At 40.8% G+C, this 24,196-nt stretch overlaps 1 protein-coding gene across 14 annotated transcripts in view; it reads left to right on the forward strand.

The window, feature by feature from the left end:
• The window catches only part of RAPGEF2 (Rap guanine nucleotide exchange factor 2), a 258,399-nt gene that overhangs the window by 159,814 nt on the left and 74,389 nt on the right, over positions 1 to 24,196 (forward strand). For 2 of the 14 annotated variants that reach the window (XM_061142281.1, XM_061142282.1), the window contains exon 1: positions 3,876 to 4,024. The exons of 10 other annotated variants lie outside the window; for them this stretch is intronic. In XM_061142281.1, coding sequence (XP_060998264.1) covers positions 3,965 to 4,024 — 60 coding nt within the window. In that variant the 5' untranslated portion in view covers positions 3,876 to 3,964. Of the gene's footprint in view, positions 1 to 3,875; positions 4,025 to 24,196 lie in introns of those variants that run through there. 2 more of the 14 variants (XM_061142280.1, XM_061142283.1) reach the window with 1 other exon arrangement.

Raw genomic sequence — 24,196 nt, forward strand, 5'->3', positions numbered from 1 at the left:
CATAGCTGGTTGCTTTTTCTTGTTGAATAATATTTCATTATCTTGACATACTACAGTTTATACATTCATCTACTAAAGGACATCTTGGTGTGGTTTCCAAGTTTTGGCACTTATGAATAAAATAGCTTAAATATCTGTGTGCAGGTTTCCATGTGGACATATGTTTTGCACTGCTTTGGGTATATATCAAGGAGTGGGTTGCTGGATCATCAGATAGAAGCACGTTTAGTTTTGTTAGAAACCACACTGCCTTCCAAAGTGGCGTCCCATTTTGCCTTCCTATCGACAGTGATTGAGAGTTCCTGCTGCTCCGTCTCCTCACCAGCGGAGGTGCTGTTATCAGTGCTCTGGATTTTGCTCACCCTAATAGGTGTGTCCTAGTATCTCATGGTTGTTTTGATTTGCATTTCCCTGATGATATAAGATGTGGATCATCTTTTCATGTCCTTAGTGCCATATGTACATCTTCTTGATGAGGTTTCTATTAAGGTCTTTGGCCTATTTTTAAACCAAGTTTTATGTTACTGTTGAGTTTTAAGAGTCCTTTGTACATTTTGGACAAGTTCTTTATCAGATGTCTTTTGCAAATATTTTTTTCCCAGTCTGTGGCTTGCCTTCTAGTTCTCTTAATATTGTCTTTTAAAGAGCCAAAGTTTTTAATTTTAGTGAAGTCCAGCTTATCTGTTATTTCTTTCATGCATCATGTCTTTGGTGTTGTGTCTAAAAAGGCAGTAGTGTACTCAGGGTCATTTATTCCTGTCTTGTAGGAGTTTTATAGTTCTGCGTTTTATATTTAGGTCTGTGTTCCATTTTGAGTTCATTTTTGTAGATAGTGTAAGGCCTGTTTCTAGATTATTATTATTATTATTATTTTACGTGTGGATGTCCATTTGTTCCAGCACCATTTGTTGAAGAGACTGTCTTTGGTCTCTTGCATTGCCTTTTCTCCTTTGTCAGATATCAGCGCTGACTACTTTTAAGTAGTTTATTTGTCTGTTATAGAAAGATACTTGGCATTTTGATAGAGACTGGTTTACAGGATCAAATATGCTCTTGTCAGTGTCCATTCCTAGTCCCTGAGGATTTCATTCATTCAGAAACCATGTAGCATGCCGTGCGCTGCAATACCAGGGACACACAGGCAAGCGTGATGCCAGTCCTCATAGACGGGGCGTGTAGCAGGGTAAGCATGTAGTAACTGCTCAAATAGTTAAGTGTAGAGTCACAGCATGGCAGGGACGTGACCCACAATATGATGGTAAACTTGAGGGCGTTTCACCAGGGTGTTGTGAGGGGTGCAGTAGGAGTCGGTCTGGAGAGAGAGGGTTAAGGTGAGTTGAAAGCAGAGGAAATAGGCTGCAAAAAGGTCCTCTTCCTCTTCAAGGAAGCAGTGGGAAGCCATGGCTTTTCTTGATGTGGAAAAGGGGGCTCAGTGGATTCCGGTGAAATGACCAGATTTTAGTTTTAAAAATATCTCAGATGTCATTTGTTAAACGGATGGAGCGGATGAAGTTAGAACTGTACCCAGAGAGTTTCCTAAGGAGACTTCTGCAGTTTTCCAGGCAAAAAAAAAAAAAAAATCATGACTGGAGTGTGATGATAGTGATGGAAAGGAAGAGAAATCTGTTTTAGAGAGAACATCATTACTGGGATGTCGTGATGATTGGATGTGGAGAGGGTGTTAAGGGTGACTTGCTGATGTCTCAGTCATATCTCAGGACCATAGTGGTCCTTCGTTGAGAGGGCAGTGGGATGAGGGATGATGGAACCAAAGCAGGTGATTCCTCGAGAGGTCAGGTTGTGAAGTGGGGAAGCCATCAGACAGCTGTAGCCTGGTAACCTCAGGAGAATGCAGGATATCAGCAGGGTTTCTAGGCTTGGTTTTGCTTTTGAGATGGGAGAGACCTGACTGGTTCAAAAGTCAGTGTGGAGAACCTCTAGTGGTGAGAGAGAGGTTGAGTATATGTGGGAGAAAAGGGGTAATGGGTAATATGAGAAGTCTGTGAACAGGGCGTGTCTGGGGGAGAGGGATCCAAAATAGAGATGTGGGGGGCCTGGCCGCCTTCACGTGTGAGGGGAGGAAAGAAGATAAGCACTGTGGGTGTGGCTTGGTAGGGCGAGAAGGAAATAGGAGTCAGCAGGCGTGAGCAGCTCCAAAGTCAACTGTTCCAGTGGCTAGATGTTCCGTATTTATTTTCTATTATGTACTCCATTTATGGATAGAGATGACCGTGAGAAACGGGCCAGGGCTTCCAGATTAAAATGTCCACTATAATGCTCTCTTTTCACATAACCTACTTACCTGGGTGGAGTTCAGAGTCTGTGGCAGAATAATACAACCTTATTAAATCTCAAGTTTCTGCCTCTAAGTTGTTTTTTTTTTTTTTTTTAATCCTGAGCAGGTTTATTTTGATATTATTTGCAAGGTGCTATGTGTGTGTGTGTGTATGCGTGCGCGCATGTGTATGGGTGTTTGTGAAAAATCACATCTTCTAAATTTATACAGAGCTTGCATTTTGTGAATTTTTGGTGGTTTCCTATAGCACAGCGATATTTGAGGGTGGGGAAAGTGGTCACATCCATTCTTGTTTCTTCACCTTGGTGAAAAAAATCATATTTTAGTTCAAAGCTGTTCAAGTAAGTCCTTGCTCTGCCTTCCCACCCTGTCTTCAGTGATATTATTTGGAGTCAGCAATCAATGGATTCCACCCCTCTGAGACTTGCTTAACCTACAGCTGCTGATACAACACAGGCAAGAGCACGTTACTTTATCTGAATTGTCCATCGCTACCTTAATGAGTGAAATGGTTAAGGAGAGGAGGGGGCGAGCCTTAAGGAACGTGTGTACCGTTTGAGCTGAATATTTCAGTGTATATAGGGGAGGGAGGGCGAGAGAGAAATCCACTTACATCACTAGAACTGCATTGACTGTGAGCCTTGCAGGTTAAGAGACAGACTCCAGTGTCTTGCTTTCTGCAGGAAGCAGCAATGCCGCCTGTTTCCTAAGAGGAATTTTTTATTTAGAAAAGGAAGCTTTCTCTCTACCCAGGAAATGGCTTTCCTTGTGCGTTGCTATGCCAACTGCCTGCAGCCATGGTCCTCCAAAGTAAGCACAATAATGTAATTATATTGGTGTATTGCATTCAGACTCCTGCTTCTCGAGACTGTGTGTGTGTGTGCATGTGCCGTGTTTCTGTTAGTGACTCTGGCTGGCAGTCGTGGTTGTGTTGAGTGTGAGGGACAGACATCATTAGATCAAATGTCCATCAGTGTCATGCCGCTGAGATTAATTGTGCAAACTTGGTTAGTGGAGTGGGACAGAGATCACTGGTCACTGCTCTGTCAGCATCACTGGCAGCCAGGGAGGAGGTCCCGATTCACACGCTCTGCCCTGGTTCTTTCTTTCTTCCTCTTCTTTTTTCCATGGTCGGAGGGGTCCGTACGTGTGATTGCAAATGAGACAAGAGTATTAACAATGCTTGGCTGAATGCTGGAGACTGGTTCCTCCACCACCCTAATATCATTCTGTAGGAAGCCTTTTGGAGGAGAGTCTGTGTGCAGTCAGCCATTTTAGCTTTTTTTTTTTTTTTTTTTTTCTTTCCTCCTTTTCTTTTGCCTCTTGTTCTTCAGTCTCAGAAGTGATCTTGCTCTCAGGGAAGACTGAAAGCTGGATAAGGTTTCCCGGGTCTCGCCATAGCTTGAGATGGTTAGAGTTTCTGTGTTGTAAAAATGGAGACCGGCAGGGTCGGGCAGATCCCTTTTCTGGTCCGCAAGTGTGAGGGTTTTCAGCTCACCGGTAGAGAGACTTGAGGCTGCAGCTGACTCTCCTCCTCCTCCTTTTTTTTTTTTTTTTCTTGCTTTCTGTTTCTTTTTTCTTTTAATTCATTGCTGTCAAGGGTGACTTGCCGTCCATGAGAGACTGTTACATGATGTGTAAATTCAGCCCAGCATATGTTTCTTCATTATGAAACCACTAGCAATCCCAGCTAACCATGGAGTTATGGGCCAGCAGGAGAAACATTCAGTAAGTACCTCAAATGCTGCTTGTGCTTCCATCGCACGTCATAGAGAACGGCTTTAAAATGGGGATGATCGCTGCTTCTCTTCAGGGGAGGCAGGGTTTTTAGAGGGTATGACATTCTGCTTGGAGGAGGGAGGGTAAGTTACAGCTGACTTGTTCTTCCAATTTTATTGTGATTAAAAAAAATTTTTTTTAAAGGCAAGACCAGTAGTCCACTTAAAGCAAGATCACAAACATTGGTAGATATTGGACGGCTGCTTTTTTATAATCAGAAATTAAAGCTTGACAATTCAGTTTTAACTTAATACTTGAATAGTTTCTTAAAAATATTTGTATAGTTGAATTTCATGAGAGATCACAAAAAGGTTATTGGGAACAGGCGTCTGTAATACGGAATTCACATGTAGGCTTGGGGGAGGGAGGAGAGCTTTGGCTATTGATTTGGTAATAAAATGATCAGTGAAACTCATCTGACTTCTTAATGTGTATTAACAGGTGATGAGAACACAGGGTTTTTTTTTTTTTTAATGCCACGAGTGTTGCTTCTTTATAATTGATCCCATGAGTCAGCCCTGCATTTGTCATGCTGAAATCCCACAGGCAGCTACTGCTGTTTGTGAGAAACACTTTTCTCTGGTTAATCCCAAGTCCCAGCCTCCTGCTCCAGGAATGCAAGTTCTCACTTTGCTGCCTTCATATCACCATGTTGGAAGTTTGCTGCCATCACACTGATTCATATGTGTGTAAATATATGTGTATTTAACTGTCCCGGATGAAAATGCATATATTTAGGCAGCTTATATAGTCATTAGTCTAAATATTTTTAAAACATCTATTCTTATATCCTGGCATCTGGCAAGTATTCTGCTAAGGTATAGGAATTATCTTTTATGTATACTAAAATGGTTGAGATGTTAAACTTCGAAAATGGAGATAAATTGCTGAGGCTTTGAAAATGTATAGACAGAAGACCATGAATTAGAATATTTAGATGCCTGGATTTGTGGGTCTAATTTGGTTTTGTTCACCATCATGAACAACATTATTAACTAAATCTGAGAGGCTTTCTGGGATGCAGCGAGTGCAGTCCCAGGGTGGGAGCCACGGATGTTCCCGGGCTGCGGCCGTGTTGGAGGAGTGTTACGATGCAGGGCTCAGAGCCCAGCCCCTTCGTAATGAGATCCTTGTGGTACCTCACTAATTAAATCTCTTCGGATCAGATCCAAAAAAAGACCAGCCTTATACTTAATTTCACTAATAAGAAATGTTGTTATAGAGAAGTTCCACTCTGGTTAGATTTTATTAACAGGGCCTCTGACGTGAAGCTCCTCTGCACTCGGGAGTTTTCCAGGGACCAGTAAGCACGTTCCTTAAACAGCACTTGAGGAACCTTAGAAGCAAAGTTCAAATCACAGGCTCCTTGTTTACCTTTTTCATTGGTTCTTTCTCAGAATGGAGAGATGGGGTTACTGAAATTTGCAATAACATAATTATTTTTTATTTTATTTTATTTTGTCTGTGCTGGATCTTCATGGAGGTGCGCGGTCTTCTGTAGCGGAGGCGCCTGGGCTCTCTAGTTGGCCTGTGGGCTTAGTTGCTCTGCAGCATATGGCATCTTAGTTCCCTGACCAGGGATCGAACCCGCCTTCCCTGCAATGGAAGGCAGGTTCTTTACCACTGAACCATCAGGGAAGTCCCAATAATAATATGATTTTAGTGAGCAGAGAAAATTGTTAAACTATTTACTGGTGGGGAAGGAAAAAGTTATGACTACATTTGTGAATGTGGTATTACCTGTTCAACCATTCAAACAGTGCATAGAGGCCTGTTCCCAAAAGCATATTTATTTCCTAACAAGTGCTTTATGTTTTACTAAATTCCAGAGTAATGCTTTTATAAAAGTAACCCTAGCCAGAAGATTTCTGTGAGTCAAGTGCTGTCTAGAAAACATGTGAGGGGTGTCTCCCATGACACTTTTGTGACAGATTGAAGTCCTGGAGTTCTCCGTCCAGAGCAGCCGCCAGGACGGGTTGTCAGGGTCTTGCTACCTGGTCCTTGTCGGCCTCTGGTTATCTAGACTCTGCTGGTTAATGAGCAGACTTTTAAGATTTGAATGTTTGCAGGAGTTGAAACGGGAGAATCTTTTAAGATTTTAATTTTGTGCAGGAGTTGAACAGGGGAATAACTTTCCGGCTCTCACATAGTAGGTGACTCAGTAAATGGCTGTTGAGCAAACGTGAGTGGGACGCCGCTCTTTGCCCTGGGAGGTTTTATGAGGTTTCACGAGGATAATGTCAGAGCTAATTTTAAATGAGTAAAACTTAGTAATGTCACAAGTAACTTCCATTTTTGCCTCTTCAAAAAGTTTGTGGCTTCTAAGTGGCTTTGTTGCTTTGACTTCAGAAGGGAGTGAGATGTTGAAAGGCACCACCATTAAACTGGGGGCTTTTTTGCTACCGCTGTGGCTGAGCCCAAGGAGTAACCTCAGTTTTTCGACCTTGTGAGAATCTTCAGGATCTCTAGGGGCTTTTTCTTCTTGCCTTGTCCTGCTCTGTGTCATCTCGGCTGCTGGAGCTAACAGGCGCGCAGTAAACATTGTCGGATTTCTCATGTGAATGAGTCTGGGGGCCTCATATAATCCTTTACACTAGTGCGTTTATATGTGTTGTCGCCTCGCATCCCTGGTCCTCTCCACCTGGCCAGGCGTGAGTACTGAGGTGAACATCTGGGCTTCACCAAGGCCTCGCCTAGTTCTGGGCTTCCTTCTTACCACCTAGTGCTCAGTCTCCAGGGGAGCCTTGTGATCTGAGGAATTTTGACAATAAGAGATTATTAGCATTTTAAAATGTATGATAAAACTGCATTTCCAATAGACTACTATGGAACACTAGGGGTACAGACTGATAATAGATGTTACATGAGAAAAGCTTCACAGGCTTAGTAAGTTGGGGGAGACCTGGGGGTGACATGCGAGGGGTTGTTACTGTGTTTACGAGCCGTTCTGCCTTCCACCCTCCTTTTCACCCACTTCGGATGAACTAGCGGGAGGAGGGTTCCTTAAGGGTGCTTTTGAAAGCTGTGCACTGTAGAGTGACTTAGAAACTTTGTACATTTTTTAAATGAATCCGTTAAAATAAGTCAACTTGATACTATCGAACTGATCATCTGTTTTCCAGTTGCACTTTTTTGTAGAATTATTGATATATATAGTGCTCTCTACTTAAAATAAGTGAGACTTCAGTTGTGATTAAATGATACTTTTAAAAAAGTGGCTTATATAAGAAAATGCCTACTTAAATGCAGGGAATAAACAGTGATAGCTATCATTTATGGAGCACTTATTATATGACAGGCACAATACCATGTGTCCTGACTTTATTTTTATAAAAATCCTCTAAGGAAAGATTTATTATCACCTTTTTCAGTTCAGTCAGTTTAGTCGCTCAGTCGTGTCTGAATCTTTGTGACCCCATGAACTGTAGCACACCAGGCCTCCCTGTCCATCACCAACTCCTGGAGTCCACCGAAACCCATGTCCATTGAGTCGGTGATGCCATCCAACCATCTCATCCTCTGTCGTCCCCTTCTCCTCCTGCCCTCAATCTTTCCCAGCATCAGGGTCTTTTCTAATGAGTCAGCTCTTTGCATGAGGTGGCCAAAGTACTGGAGTTTCAGCTTCAACATCAGTCCTTTCAGTGAACACCCAGGACTGATCTCCTTTAGGATGGACTGGTTGGATCTTCTTGCAGTCCAAGGGACTCTCAAGAGTCTTCTCCAACACCACAGTTCAAAGGCATCAATTCTTCGGTGCTCAGCTTTCTTTATAGTCCAACTCTCACATCCATACATGACCACTGGAAAAACCATAGCCTTGACTAGACGGACCTTTGTTGGCAAAGTAATGTCTCTGCTTTTTAATACGCTATCTAGGTTGGTCATAACTTTCCTTCCAAGGAGTAAGCGTCTCACCTTTTTAGATATGCTGAAAATGAGCCTTAGAAAGATTAAAAAAAAATAGTTTTCCTCAGGACTAGTAAGTGGTGGAGCATCATTGGAGCCCAGATGTGTCTGTTTTCATAGCCCTGTTGTACCCACCACTGTGTCTTGCTTCTCTTTCTATGGCCAGGTTTAATCTGAATCAGGTGTGTGGATTGTGTAGTTATCAGAGCTGATGTGAACTGTTGGAACACACAACTTGAAAAAAGGCTTGCTTTTCTCCTGCTACTCTTGTTTCTCCTGGTATGTGTGACATTCCAAGTTCATATATTATGATCAAAATTATCTTACAAACTTTTAAAAACATAGTTTTGTAAAACTATTTGATAATATTTCTGTCAACCAGTCACAGAAGGACAAGCACTGTATGCTTCCACTTATAGGAGGTCTCTGGACCAGTCAGATTCATAGAGACAGAGGGTAGAATGGTGATTTTACAGGTTGGAGGAGGGGGAAGTGGAGACTACTTCTTCAGTGGGTATGGAATTTCACTTTGGGAAAATGAGAGAGTCCTAGAGGTGTATGGTGGTGACAGTTGCCCAGCATTGTGAGTGTATTTAATGCCTCAGAACTGTACACTTACAGGTGGTTAAAATGGTTAATTTTATGCTTTCTGTATTTCACCATAATAAAAGAAAATTAAAATGTTAAAAAAAAAATCATGCTTTGGTCTCTTCGGATGTTGTCTTGAGACTTGAGTTGGGATGATTAGGAACAGTTATCATTTGGCCCGATTCCTTTTCCTCCTGCTCTTCTCTGTTTGGTCCTGTTGGGACCAAACAGTTTTAATTTCTGTTTAACTCTTTCAGCATAAACTTGATCCTTCAACTTCTGCTTCCTTTGTAAGTTCTGACGGCCTGCCCGTGGCCACCTGTGCTCCACGGGCAGCCCTGACCTGGCTTTTCCGCGGCCCCGTTTCTGCTCACGACCACCTCTCTGAAGTCCACACCCACACTGGCCATGACTTATCTGTAGCCACAAGTCATCATTTTATGAGCCTAAGTTCCTACTGGTCACCAAGGCCCTCTGTAATCTACCTTCTCTAACTAAGGAGCACATTTCCCCTCCCCCCCCCCCCCATCCCCACCCACCCCCTGTGCTTTTTTCATTTAGGACAAAATGCTCTGATTACAGACACTAAGGGCTCATTTTCTTTTCTCACTTCTCAGCCTGCAGTGCCGTGTGCTTGACTTTCATTTGCTCCTTGCCTCTATTCATCTCTGCTTCCTCTGAATGATAATTCAGTGGCACTTAATATGTAATTCTTAATTTTATTAATTTTTGTAATTGGCTTGGTCTTTACAGTTAGATGAGACATTGTATCTTGAGTGAATTATCCACCTTCCTGGTACCAGGTGTGACGGATACAGTTGGAATGAAAAACAGTTTATCATCTGTTGAGAGTACAGAATAGAGAGACTTTTCTAGGAAGAATCACGAGTGAGGCTTCCAAGGATATGAGGAATTAGGAGGTTATGAGAAAAACAATGAGATCATCACTGTTGGAATGGATTATATCAGGGAGAATAGGGCAATACAGGTGGCAGAGGAAGGTGTTAACCTAACAAATTAATGGCCATAATATGAAGGTCCAGCAAAGGAGTTAACCAACCATCTCTTCTCCGACTCCCAGCTCTCTGTCTTTAACTAGAAAAGATCTAATAAAACTTAATTTTTAAAAACTTGCTTTTATCCTACCATGACCGTCTGACCTTGTCTATAAACACGGGGTAGAGTGTCTTCTTAATATAATTTTACTGATACATTTTCCTTAGCAGTGTGGAAGATAGCACTGAGATTAATCTTAGCTGTTAGACTATGCCTCATTTGGGTTAAGATTCCACCTCTTCTTTATCTGATCTTTATTTTGTCTATTATGACAGATATATTTCCTGAGATGAAATAAACGTATCTCTTGGGGGAGGTTTTCTACTGTGCTAGCTCACAGAGGCCTGAGAGGAAGCAATATCCTATTGTTTTATTCAAGGACAAGGTCATCTTGTCTTGGATTTGGGCCAAGAAACCCTGGCAACAAATAATAGATCTTTTTACCCTGTTAGAAGTAAAGAAATATGTTGTAGGAACTTGCCAGTGCATTGTATACACTGCTTATATGTGTAAGATTGAAGAAAGCTCTGTCCCATTGTAGGACATATTAAAGAAAAATCCTTACATTTGGTCAAAAGAGGAAGCATACTTTCCACCCTTGCTTTTAAATATTGTTTAAATTTAAATACAAACTACATAAAAATAAAACCAATTAAGATTAGTAGAAAAGAGAATTCTCAGAATGCATCTTTTTAGAATATCAATTACTTCTTTAATCATTGTAAAATAAAAATTAGTTTTAATTTCTCATTTAAAATATCATATTTTATATGTTTGAAATATTGGTATTTAAGCCAAAGTAAATACTCTGTAAATTTGAGTCATATAGATATAATTGGAGAAGGAAAGGACAGCCCACTCCAGCATTCTTGCCTAGAGAATCCCAGGGATGGGGGAGCCTGGTGGGCTGCTGTCCATGGGGTTGCACAGAGTTGGACATGACTGAAGCAACTTAGCAGCAGCAGCAGATATCCCTGAACTATGACCTGAAATTTCTTTAGTCCTTGATTTCAGGCCTGACCATACTCAAATATTTTATTTAGGTAATCTGTTTAAGAATCCTTCTAAGAGTGATGACTCAAGTTTTCTTTTTCCTGTGCTTAATAGTCATTTAAAAATTATTTTTATTTAATTTAAATCCTTGATGAAGTACCTTTTAGTGCTTAATTTATGTTGTTGTTTAGTCACTAAGTCGTTCCCAACTCTTTTGTGACCTCACGGACTGTAGCCCACCAGGCTCCTCTGTCCATGGGATTTTCCCTGGCAAGAATGCTGGAGTGGGTTATCATTTCCTTCTCCAGGGGATCTTCCCAACCCAAGGATTGAACCCGTGTCCTCTGCAGGTGGGATCTTTACCTCCAAGCCACTAGGGGAGCCCTTCCTTTATGTACCCAGTAAAAAAAGTAATTTATGTATGTAGCAGTCTTTTCAAAACTTTTCCTACTAAAAGCAAATGACCACTTTATTGTTATCCATGTATTTTATTTGGATTATGACTTAGTTATGAACTTCAAAAAAATAAGATTTTAAAAACAAAGGAAAAGGAGTGTCTGGATGGGAGAAATACCTGTGAGAGAAAGCGGGGTGCAAGTGTGTGTGTGTGTGTGAGATTTAAATGAAAGTTAGTCAGTGTCCTCCAGGTCTCTGTTAATTTCTTTGCCCTGAGATCTTTGCTTTCTCTGACCTCCTTATTTTTCTTCACCATTAAGAAATGGCCTTTATTTTTGGAGACCTGAAACGTGCTTATGATTGTTTCCATGTACACTATTAAAATGTCTGGATTATTAGTACCATCTTAAGTGTTACACAGAACAAGTTAAATAAAAGAGTCTATTTTGGGGAACATAGAGAGGAAGCTTGTTCAGAAGCACACAAGAGACCATAAATGCACATTTGCACGCTAAAGCACATAGAGAAATGATATAAAAGAGCTTCCCCCATAAAGTATCCTGTCCTTCTGCAGACCATAGCACACACTGGCCTCTCAGACCCGTGGTCCCTGGCTCTCCCTCTCCTGCTGGTCTGGAAACACCCTGGCCACATAGAACGGGCCAGTTGTCAGCCTCTGCCATTTCTGCTTGTTGGCCAAACCTCTGGAATGGGTCTTTTAAAAAAATCTTTATTTACTTTTGGCTGTATCGGGTTTTCGTTGCGGCACGCAATCCTCTTTCTAGTTGTGGCATGTGGGGTCTTAGTTCCCTGACCAGGGATCAAACCCATGTCCCCTGCATTGAAAGGCAGACTCTTTTTTTTTTTTTTTTAGCTTTTTATTTTGTGTTGGGTTATAACTGATTAGCAGTGTTGTGGCAGTTTGAGGTAAACATTGAAGGGACTCAGCCATACGTATACATGTGTCCGTTCTCTCCCAAACTCCCCTCCTATCCAGGCTGTCACATAACATTAAGCAGAGTTCTGTGTGCTCTACAGGAGGTCTTTGATGGTAATCCATTTTAAATATAGCAGTGTGTACATGTCTGTCCCACACTCCCTAACTACCCTTCTCCTTATCCTGGAAGGCAGATTCTTAACCACTGGACCACCAGGAAAGTCCGTAGTGTGAATCTTTTATGTTAATTATTCTGTGTTCTCTCTCTCTCATATCTGTATCTATCTATAGTATATATAGAGTGTACATGAAATATAATGATGTGTGTTTGTATGTGCTCAGTTACGCAGTTGTGTGTAACTCTGTGTGATCCCATGGACTATAGCCCACCAGCCTCCTCTGTCCATGGGATTTTTCAAGCAAGAATTCTGGAGTGGGTTACCATTTCCTCCTCTAAGGGATCTTCCCGATTTAGGGATCGAACTACTGTTTCCTGTGTCTCCTATATTGCAGGCAGATCCTTAACTACTGAGCCATCAGGGAAGCCATATATAACAATGGCTCTTGTTTATTTGTACAGTTTGTGATATGTCATATTTGCAGTTTGTCCACCAACCTCCAGTGTTTCTTCTGTACTTTAGGGCATTGTGCAAATATCCCCACATGCTACACATCTCTTCACTTTGTATCAGTATACCCTGTCCTCTTCATCACCTATACTACATATTCATCATAAAGGCTGTTCTCAGAACCATTGTGGGCATGGACTCACTTTACAATATTTGACCAATAAAGTGCCAATCTGAAAAACACTTTTGAACTACTAAGGTACATATTCTTAGTGAACTATGGAGAAGTACATTACAGGTTTATAATATTGACTTGGTTTGATTGTAAAATAAAGCATACCCCCGTATGTATACATGTTATTTCATGCATGTGTGTGTGTGTGTGTGTGTGTTTGTGTAAATATGATTGATCCAAAATTTATTTCTAGTTTACATATGTAGAAAAGCTTAGAATTCTGTAAGTTTATTGGCAGAGGCTAATTTTCAGGGGATGGCAGAGGATGAGATGGTTAGATAGCATCACTGACTCAATGACATGAATTTGAGCAAACTCTAGGAGACAGAAGAGGACAGGGGAGCCTGGCGTGCTACAGTCCATGGGGTCTAAAGAGTTGGACACGACTTAGCAACTGTAACAGTGACAGTTTTCAGGGATATCTGAAAATGTGTGTGATCTTCTGTGATAGCCATTTTATTTTCCTATAGCTCTATTTTGAAGTGAAGGTTGCTCAGTCATGTCTGACTCTTTGTGATTCCATGGACTTTACAGTCCATGGAATTCTCCAGGCCAGAATACCGGAGTGGGTAGTCTTTCCCTTCTCTAGGCGATCCTCCCAACCCAGGGATTCAACCCAGGGATTCAACCCAGGGATCAAACCCAGGTCTCCAACATTACAGGGGCTTTCCTCATAGCTCAGTTGGTAAAGAATGTGCCTGCAATGCAGGAGACCCGGGTTCAGTTCCTGGGTCGGGAGAAAGGATAGGCTGCCCTGGAGTGTATTCTTGGGCTTCCCTTGTGGCTCAGCTGGGAAAGCTCTATGATCTGAAAAATACAGATTAAGATTGGAGCCCCTTATTATGTGTTATCTCCAGTAGGTCAACATTTCACTAATTTTAAGTTCCAGTGTACACCATCATGCCTTTGATAATAAGAGACAGTGAAATATGACTATAGAAAAGGTATATAATTATAATCTTTTGATTGTCTCTCTTTTCCAAGAAAAAAAAAAAAAAGAATGGGTTCAACTGAACAATTTTACTCTTTTAAGTATTTTTGATAGTGAAGTCACTCTGTTTTTCATTTTTCTCAGTAATTAAGAAAACTTTGGAGTTAAGTGGGAGTGTCATGCCATGTAGTTTTTCTGAGTTTTCTGGAACTGAGACGTTCACAGTACCTTTAATATTAGTGCAAAAGATTGCTTATGGTTATTAGTAAGAATTCGAAGGATTCTGTAGTTACTGGGCTACCGTGGCTGGGTTAGTAGGGCAGGGTGCAAGGTTTGCAGAAATTGAGGGATGGGTACAATTTACATGTCAGGATTCCAGTAATTGAGAATGTCAGGGATTAAATTAATTTTTTCTTTGTGGCTAATTAAAGTTAGACTTATTTGTTTTCTTTATTTTCTTCATTTTTAAATGATAATTTAAAAATATGAATTTTTTAATAATACCTACATACTAACATATAAGGTCTCCTATTTCTTATTGATCACTTCCCTGGTGGCTCAGACGGTAAAGAATCTGCCTGCTCTGTGGAAGACCTGGGTTCGATCCCCGGGTGGGGAAGATCCTCTGGAAAAGTGGGTGGCAACCTGCTCCAGTAATCTTTCCTGGAGAATTCCTGGACAGAGGAGCCTGGCGAGCTATGATGATTTTGGTTTCTGAAGTCTGGGCTTTGTGTTAGGTCTTCCTTCAGGGTAGCTGGTAGGCACACTGTCTCTGTTGATCTGCTCCTAGTTGACCAATCTAAGACACAGTGGTTTGGTTCACCTGACTGTCAGTGACCCAGTATTTTCTTCTCAGACTTTTCTGACTGTGAGGTGGTTCCCGGTTTCAAAGATGTTAAAATAAGAAAGAAGCTGTGCATCTTATTTATTTATTTATTTTTGGTGTATAGAAACTAACTTTATTTTTTGAAAAAACTTCATTGGATGTTAGTTTCTACCATGGGCTTCCCTGGTGGCGCTAGTGGTAAAGAACCCACTTGCCAATGCAGGAGAGCTAAGAGATACAGGTTTGATCCCTGGGTTGGGAAGATCCCCTGGAGGAGGGCATGGCGACCGAGTCAGGTATTCTTGTCTGGAGAATCCCATGGACAGAGGAGTCTGGCGGGCTGTAGTCCCTGAGGTCGCAAAGAGTTGGACACAACTGAAGCTCTTAGAAGCAGGAGCAGTTTCTGCCTTACAGCAAAGTGAGCCAGCTCTATGTAGTGTGTGTGTGTGTGTGTGTGTGTGTGTGTGTGTGTAGAGAGGAGATTTTATATATATATATAATCTCTAATTTTTGGATTTCCTTCCCATTCAAGTTACCACAGAGCACTGAAGAGTTCCCTGTGCTATATAGTAGGTTTTCACCAGTTGTCTGTTTTATACATAGTATCAAGAGGGTGTATATGACTGGGATTGACATAAAAGCCATGCATCTTAGAATCTGTGAAATGTACTCTTAGCCACATTAGTATACCGATGTGCTTAATGTAGCGGTATTTATGTATTACAATAATAGTAGTGAGCAGTAAGTTGTGGAGCTAAATGTACAACACTCGTTTCAGGGGAATGTGTCCTGTGTTTGATCCTGGATATTTGTGAGCAGTTCTTAGCCCCTGTCTTAGACTTACTCATAGATGAGTAGCAGGAAAGAGACCTGCTGACACTTACTCTGAGTCTCATGGATGGGAGGCAGGGAATGTGCCAGGCATCTGGAGCCTGCCAGGTGGGTGAGGGTGGACCTGGGAATTGAGGGTGTTTCAGACAGACAGATTTTGGAGATTTCAAGTAGTGTATTGGAGTTGTCCTGATAGGAGAGTGAGAAGCCCAGGGTGAAACATGGTTGGTTGCTCCCACATTGATTTCAATACCATAATCTTATCGTTTATAAGATGCTGTTGTTCTACCTCGGAGGAACTTGAATCCTGAAATACATTGAAATAACTATCCAGGGATCCACTGGAGCTCCCAAAACTTAGCAGAGGATGGGGGAGGGAAATCTTCCAGAGAAAGTGATAGTATTCCCAGTAACCAATGTAGAAGATGAAAACTGTAGTCTGACCAGCTGTAACCTTTGTGAAGAAAGTTACATGAAGATAAGGGTTAGTAAAAACTGTAGCCTTGTGGTCAGAGCAAGGCTCCAGAGGCCAGGAACCTGGATCTATTGAGATGGCCAAAAAGTTTGTTCAGTTAGGGAATACGTTCAATAAAGTTCTTGGTGAAAAACGTGTTTTTTATGGTTTACTTAAAACTGAATGAACTTTTTGGCCAACCCAGTATATTCTGGCTTCACTACAAGTTGTATGACCCTGGCTAAGTTCTTTAGTTTTTCTATTACATGGAATCTTCATTTGTAAACTGGAGATAAAGGGTGATGTGAAGATTAGAGGTAAACTCTATAAAATGTTTAGAGTAAAGCATGGCCCATAAGCACAATTCTTACGTTTTTTAAAGGTATTGTTTATCTAGGAAGTGGGCTTTCCTGGGGGCTCAGATGGTCAAGAATCTGCCTGCATTGCAGGAGACTTGGGTTCGATCCCTGGGTTGGGAGGATCCCCTGGGGAAAAAAAATGGCAACCAACTCCATTATTCTTGCCTGGAGAATCCCCATGGACAGAGAAGCCTGGTGGGCTACAGTCGATGGGGGTCACACAGAGTCAGACACGACTGGATGACCAAGCACAGCACAGCATCCAGGAAGTAAGGAGAATTGAATCTGTCGTGCAGGTGAATTCATTTTTCCCTTTGCTTAAGATGACCTGTCTGTAAGTTGGTTTGCTTTATTTTTGCCACAGTTCCATACTTAGAAAGCTACCTTCTGTTTATCAATTCAATATTAGAGTAAAAAAATAATAGCAATAATGTCATTAGCTAAAGTTGAAGGCTTCCTATGTTCTTAGGCAATGTTCTAAATACTTTTCGTATATTATCATTTAATCCTCACAGCAACGTAATCCTCTTTTTATATGTAAAGAAATGAAGGCATAGAGAGCTAAAGTGACTTTCCCAAAGTTGCGCAGCTGATTCCTGATGGAGCCAGTGGCAGTCTTTTCTTGTATGTGCTGACACACACGTTCACACATGTGCACACATGCAGATCTAGTTTTGGAAACTCCGTGAAGTACCTAAATTTGCTCCTGTCGTGTTATTGCAAGGTTGGACCAATCCTTTGTTTTCTATGTGCCCTGCAGATTATAGTCCTCATCAGAAAGTTTGAGATCAGGTTATTCCTCCCCCTACATTGAGTTGATTTCCTTTAGTGTAAATTTCAAAAGGATTTCATATGCGTGATGTAGTAAGTACCATTCTTACCATAAAATCTAGAGTACTTTGATCTTGAAGGAAATAAAAGAAATGTATTTTATCCTCTTTCAAGGTTGACTAGAATCACAAGGATACAATTTTGTATTGAATTACTCTAATTCTTTACATGGAAGTTTTCTTAATGCAGCTTTTTACAGGAAGGTTACCATGCGTATCTGAGATTTCCCATCTGTATGGTTCTCCAGAGGTCTCTTATATGACTCTGTTTTTAGACTTGAAAATAGAAAAGAATCTGCTTTTTGACTTACTGTTTGGATGATATGATTGCTCTCTTGTTTCCGGTTAGGTAAGTAATTTATAAGGAGCTCATTTAGCATATGGCCAGATGAAAGAGTTTTCTTATCCATACAGATGTAGCAACATTGTCTTAGCCATCCTAAAATACAGATAAGTGAATAATAATTAGGTCCATCTTTATTACAATTTTGACATTTTCTTTAGGCTCCATCACTGTTAATACATACTCTTGGGATTGTGGAATATAATTATAACTTGTAGAAAGCTATACTTTCAACTGAACATCACAAAGTGATCTAAAATCCAGTGATAGTCTTCCTTGTGTTAAAAACAGTCTTGTATCTTCTTTTAAAAATTTTACTTAGTGTAGTATCATATGATATTTATCTTTGATTTACCTGTTTGGGACTGACATGTATACAGGGTTTTAAAATGTATTTAAAATGGATGTCCAGCAAGGACCTACTCTATGGCACCGGGAGCAGTGCTCAATATTCTATGATAATCTAAATGGGAACACAGTCTGAGAAAGAATATATATATGTGCATGTATAACTGAGTCACTTTGCTGTACATCTGAGACTAACACAACATGTAAATCAATTATACTCCAATATAAAACAAAAATTAAAAAAAAAAAATTCTTGGCTCTGCTCCTGGGCCTGGGCTCAGTGTACATCCTCAGTAAAGAGGAGGGTGGGTGGGGCCTCGTCCTTGGCCAGACTACAGGACCTCCTTCAAGGCATGTGTATGAAGCGCTGGCACTGCTAGATATGGGTATATTCATTACTATATATTATTTCTTCTCTCTCTTTTGTTCGCTCCTTCAAGTGTTATCCAAAGATGCTGTGGGAAAAAAGATACTGCCTTTAATTGCTTTATAATAAAATTAATGAGTGGCTTTGCAGCATTAGCCTGAGTCACAGCAAAAGGGATGCACAGTGAAGTGTCCTATGCTTCAAAACTCACTTATTACCGCTGCCCCAGTGCCTGGCACTGTCAAGCATGCTGATAAGGGCATTTAAAGCAAAATCATCTTCATTTCAGCTGTGAGCCTTTCTCCATAGTAATAGAAAGGAAGGAACTATTCCAGCAAGGGTTTTTGTTTAGTAGGACAATAAAATACCTACCGAGACCTTGCTTTGAGCTCTAATTCTGAGGTTGGCTAGCTGTGCAGCTATTAGGCAAGTCATGAAAGTTTCTGTTTTCTCGATTCACAACAGAGATCATGCTTACAATACCTGGTTTCCCCCACAACATTATTTGAAGATTATGGATGACTATGGTAATACATTATTTTACTTAGTGCTTTACATAACAGTATTTTCTTCCGTCATCAAAGTGATATTAGGGGTGAAATGAGATTCTCTCAGTCTTACAGGTGATAAACTTGAGGTTTAAATAAGAACAATATAAAAAAAGTTAATGTTTTCAGAATCGTTTTGCAAGCTGTAAAGCCTATGTGAGTGTCAGTTACCAGTGAGAGATGATAGTACTCCAGGGTCGGTCCTCTGTGGGTTGGAGTCCTGCCTCTTCTTTGTGGCTGTGTGGCGTTAAGCAGATGAATTAAGTGTTCTGAACCATTTTTCCTAGTCTGTAAAGCTCTCTTCGTGGTGCTCACTTCATAGGCTGCTTGTGAGGATTCCATGTCTGGCACAGGGTCTGGCTCATGGTGGCGTCCATGCACTGGACTCTCCCTTTTCCAGCCAGAAAATTTCCCTTCTTTCGTTTTTAAACAGAATGTTGACAGTGATTCAGACATGTATTTTCCCTTATCTAATTTTAAGTTCGTGGAACAGGATTCTCTGTTGGACATCACAGAGCTGTGATGATTTGCTTTCAGGTTCATCATTAACTACTTTTTGCAGATTGGTACTGATTTTCAAAATAGCTCATAAAAGATTTTAGTTGCTAAGAAAAATTCCTATTTCATTTTTTCACAAGTACTTTAAAAAATTTCCCCACTTATTAAGTGATTCTGTGCAAGCAGAGCTGCTTAGTAAGACCTGTCTTTGTAGTCATTTCGTGTCTGTGTGTGTGTGTGTGTTTGCAAGGAGGTATTTTTAGATAGTTTAGCTGAACAGCAATCTGACGTCTTTAGAGGAGACATCAGTTCATTATGTGGATACAAATTCTATGCTTTCAGCTTTTATACACCAAGTCTTAATTTAAATCTGTTCTTCTTGCCGTTTCTAACGAAAGAGACTCTATCATGGTATGTATTCTGTTTCTTCCTGAGGCTGGCCTTTCTAGTTAACCTTTGCTTAGAAAAATGATCAAGGTAGAAATGGCTTTATTTGCTCACAACTTAATATAGATTATGGAAGCAGGGAATTTTGGGTCATATTTAAATATGCCGTTATATATTATGCTACACAGTGTTTCTCTCTTGCAGTGTGGTTCAGGGGATTTAAAATAGTCATTACGGGCTCATAAATGCTGCTTTCTTAGAAGAAGAACATTTTAAAGGCCAGGATGTGGGAGTTCTATACCTCTTAACTGTACATATTGCCTCATCCGTTCAAAAAATGCCTTTTGCTTGGTGAAAGATAATTTCTTGCTGAGCACGTAAGAGAACATGGTTATTTGCTTTCGTGTTGTTCTAACACAGTGTTATATATTAAGTTGTGATAATATGTTTTCTCTCTGTTTTTTCCTTTTTCATATCTTTTAAAATTCTGGGAAAAGAAGCTCTTGCAGCTTAAGCAAATTATGTTAGTTGTTTGTGACACTTGTTCTCACAAAAAAGATGCCTTTGGTTAATGACAAGCATAGAACTTATATATTTCTTTTTCTGATTTTACTATTGTTCATTTGGGAAAGCTATTCATACATAAGTTCAAAGGGTTTTTAAAATTAATTTTCAGAAATATTCTTTATTCATTTTCCAAAATTTAAAATTTATATCTAATTCATGCTAAAATGTCAAAGCTAGAGTGAAAACTTTTGTTATTCATTCAAATGTGTTATCTGTGTGGGGTAAAGCTTCCAGAATTTGAGGCACTAATTTATCATTTTTAATTCAATTGTTTGATAATGTGTGAGCCAACTGGGATTTAGTGATATTTTAGTTTTTGCAATGGGGTTCTTTATATTTTGCCTGATTTTATAGAAATAAAGTATTATCATAGAGAGATGAGTTACTTACCCTAGAGAAAGACATGCTCTTGGAGAGTCAGGCAATAATGGACATGGATCTTAAGATGCAGAGCTTTCATTCTTAGGAAAAAGCAGTAAGCAATATCTACATATCTGGAGGGGTCAGACAGGACATTTTTATAGTATGAAAAACAGGAAATCCTAAAGCTTTGACATTTTTAAAAAATGCATTCTTGTTCTTAAAAATTAGTGGCGTTATGTAACCATTTAAGAATTTAGCTGAAGCCTGATATTAAGTGACTCAGATTCCTAGCTTCTTAATGATGCTTCTTTACAGTGAAATTCAAGCAGTTGCCAGATTCTTGAGCCATGAGTTCATTCTCCCTCCCCCCAAAATTTGCATGCCATCAAAACTGAGACTGCTGCCAGAAGAGGTGTGAGTGCTGAAATTCTTATATGCTAAGTGTGACATACTCCATGTCAGGCTGTTTCTCAGTGAAACCATTGATATTTTCATTTAAGAGAAGTGACCAACTTTGGGCTAAAGTTTCTTTACTGGAAAGTGGCATAAAAGCTCCTGACTCTGGCTTTGTTGGTCTCTTTTCTTACTTCCTGGAGCACCTCCAGGAAAACAACCATTGCTCTTTCAGGACTGTTTCCCCAAAATCAACCAAGAAAGGCCCCTGCCTTCTTCTGACATAGGCAAAATAAGATGTTGAAGGTAACTTTATATTAAAATAATTGAATTCCCATTTTACTTCTGCTTTTTGCTAGTTTGTATCTAACATGTTTGAGGCTTCCCTGATGGCTCAGTGGTAAAGAATCTGCCTGCTAATGCAGGAGACACTGGTTCGATCCCTGGGTCAGGAAGATCCCCTGGAGGAGGAAATGGCAACACACTCCAGTATTCTTACCTGGGAAATCCCATGGACAGGGGAGCCTGGCCGGCCACAGTCCATGGTTGCAGAGAGTCAGACACAACTGAGTGACTGAACAATAACAACAACATCTAATATGTTTACATTAATGACTTAGCTTAATAGGGACAGAAAACTTGAGACCTTCTGGCCTCTTATTCCCCTGTTTGTTGACTTCCAGAATCATTACCTCATCACAGTATAAGATCAATGTATCCTCTTCCCCATTGTCATAATCGTCTGGATCATCGTTTATTATTATTTGTGTGTATATTAACCTGGAAACACTTAATGAGCTGGTGAAAACTTTTGCAAAGTTCCTCCCCCTCCCAACACACACATACAACCAGACATCCACTAGTTGGTTATAATAAAATTCAAGACCATATATTTCATTGCCCAAGAGATGTGATGTAGATGCTGTCACCTTGAATTTGATACAACCAAAATGTAACTTCTGAGTGTTTTCTCAGTCACCAACCCAAGAAACAAACCCAGCTAACCAAGCAAAGCTGCAAAGGCTTACAGTTCAGTTTTCCTCCCTTCCCATCATTGGCATTACCATTTACTGAGAGATTAAAGTCCCAAATCCACGAGTTACCTTTGGTCTTTTGGGTTACTCCAGACTCCATGTTCTTCTGCAAGTCTTGTTTTATCCACCCTCCTGACCTTGGTTCCTTCTCCAATGTCATCACCCTGGTCCAGGCCACCAGCATCTTTTTGCGTGGATGGTTCCCACTGACTCCTGCATTTCCCTGATTTCTATGCTCACCCTACTCCATGCTATTCTTCACAGAGCAAACACCTTATCTTAAAAAAGATGAATTAGACCATGTCATTTCTTTTAAAACTCTCTAGTGGTTGGAATGAAATCTGTATTCCCCGCAGAGCTGGGGCACGGACTGGTCTCATCTTAGTCTCCTTATCCATTCCCCCAGCTCCTTGACCTTCCTTTTGTGCATTGAACAGACCAAACCATGGAGTCTTTCCACTAGTTGTTCTTTTTTGCCCAAATTCAGTCTCTTGTGACCTTCTGGTTCCTAGACTCTCTGATCCCAGGTGCAGCAGGTTCTGCCAGGTGAGTCCGGGATTCAGTTCAGTTCAGTCGCTCAGTCGTGTCCGACTCTGCGACCCCATGAGTCGTAGCATGCCAGGCCTCCCTGTCCATCACAAACTCCCAGAGTTTACTCAAACTCATGCCCATTGAGTTGGTGATGCCATCCAGCCATCCATCCTCTGTCGTCCCCTTCTCCTCCTGCCCCCAATCCCTCCCAGCATCAGGGTCTTTTCCAGTGAGTCAACTCTTCACATGATGTGGCCAAAGTATTGGAGTTTCAGCTTCAGCATCAGTCCTTCCAATGAACACCCAGGACTGATCTCCTTCAGGATGGACTGGTTGGATCTCCTTGCAGTCCAAGGGACTCTCAAGAGTCTTCTCCAACACCATAGTTCAAAAGCATGAATTTTTCGGCACTCAGCTTTCCTCATAATCCGACTCTCACATCCATACATGACCACTGGAAAAACCATAGCCTTGACCAGATGGACCTTTGTTGGCAAAGTAACGTCTCTGCTTTTAAATATGCTATCTAGGTTGGTCATAACTTTCCTTCCAAGGAGTAAGCGTCTTTTAATTTCATGGTTGCAATCACCATCTGCAGTGATTTTGGAGCCCAGAAAAATAAAGTCAGCCACTGTTTCCATTGTTTCCCCATCTATTTGCCAGGAAGTGATGGGACTGGATGTCATGATCTTAGTTTTCTGAATGTTGGGCTTTAAGCCAACTTTTTCACTCTCCTCTTTCACTTTCATCCAAAGGCTCTTTAGTTCCTCTTCACTTTCTGCCATAAGGGTGGTGTCCTCTGCATATCTGAGGTTATTGATATTTCTCCCCGCAATCTTGATTCCAGCTTGTGCTTCTTCCAGTCCAGCGTTTCTCGTGATGTACTCTGCATAGAAGTTAAATAATCAGGGTGACAATATACAGCCTTGACGTACTCCTTTTCCTCTTTGGAACCAGTCTGTCATTCCATGTCCAGTTCTAACTGTTGCTTCCTGACCTGCATACAGGTTTCTCAAGAGGCAGGTCAGGTGGTCTGGTGTTCCCATCTCCTTCAGAATTTCCCACAGTTTATTCTGATCCACACAGTCGAAGGCTTTGGCATAGTCAATAAAGCAGAAATAGATGTTTTTCTGGAACTCTCTTGCTCTTTCGATGATCCAGCGGATGTTGGCAATTTGATCTCTGGTTCCTCTGCCTTTTCTAAAACCAACTTGAACATCTGGAAGTTCACGGTTCACATATTGCTGAAGCCTGCCTTGGAGAATTTTGAGCATTACTTTACTAGCGTGTGAGATGAGTGCAATTGTGCGGTAGTTTGGGCATTCTTTGGCATTGCCTTTCTTTGGGATTGGAATGAAAACTGACCTTTTCCAGTCCTGTGGCCACTGCTGAGTTTTCCAAATTTGCTGGCATATTGAGTGCAGCACTTTCACAGCATCCTCTTTCAGGATTTGAAATAGCTCAACTGGAATTCCATCACATCCACTAGCTTTGGAGTCCGGGGTAGTCATGCAGATATTTCTGTTACCACACAGGGTAAACATGATCTGTCAGGCATGTATGTATTATGATTGTGTTGTTCTTGCTGTTATGGTTTGACTGCTCATTTATTATGTGCCTGTTGAAATGTAAACCCTCACAAGAGTAGGGACTTCATCTGTGAGATACAACACTTTATCTAGAGTGTCCAGGATATGTTTACCATGAAAAAGCCCTTTATTAAGTTTTTGTTGTATGTGACCAATGAAGTAATAAAAAGTACAACAATACAGATATAGGCAAGCATCAGGATTAGCAGATCATTGTTTCACTTTGAGAAGATTCTTTCCCC

This window comes from Dama dama, chromosome 5, assembly GCF_033118175.1.
Source record: "Dama dama isolate Ldn47 chromosome 5, ASM3311817v1, whole genome shotgun sequence".
Taxonomy (NCBI): Eukaryota; Metazoa; Chordata; class Mammalia; order Artiodactyla; family Cervidae; genus Dama; species Dama dama.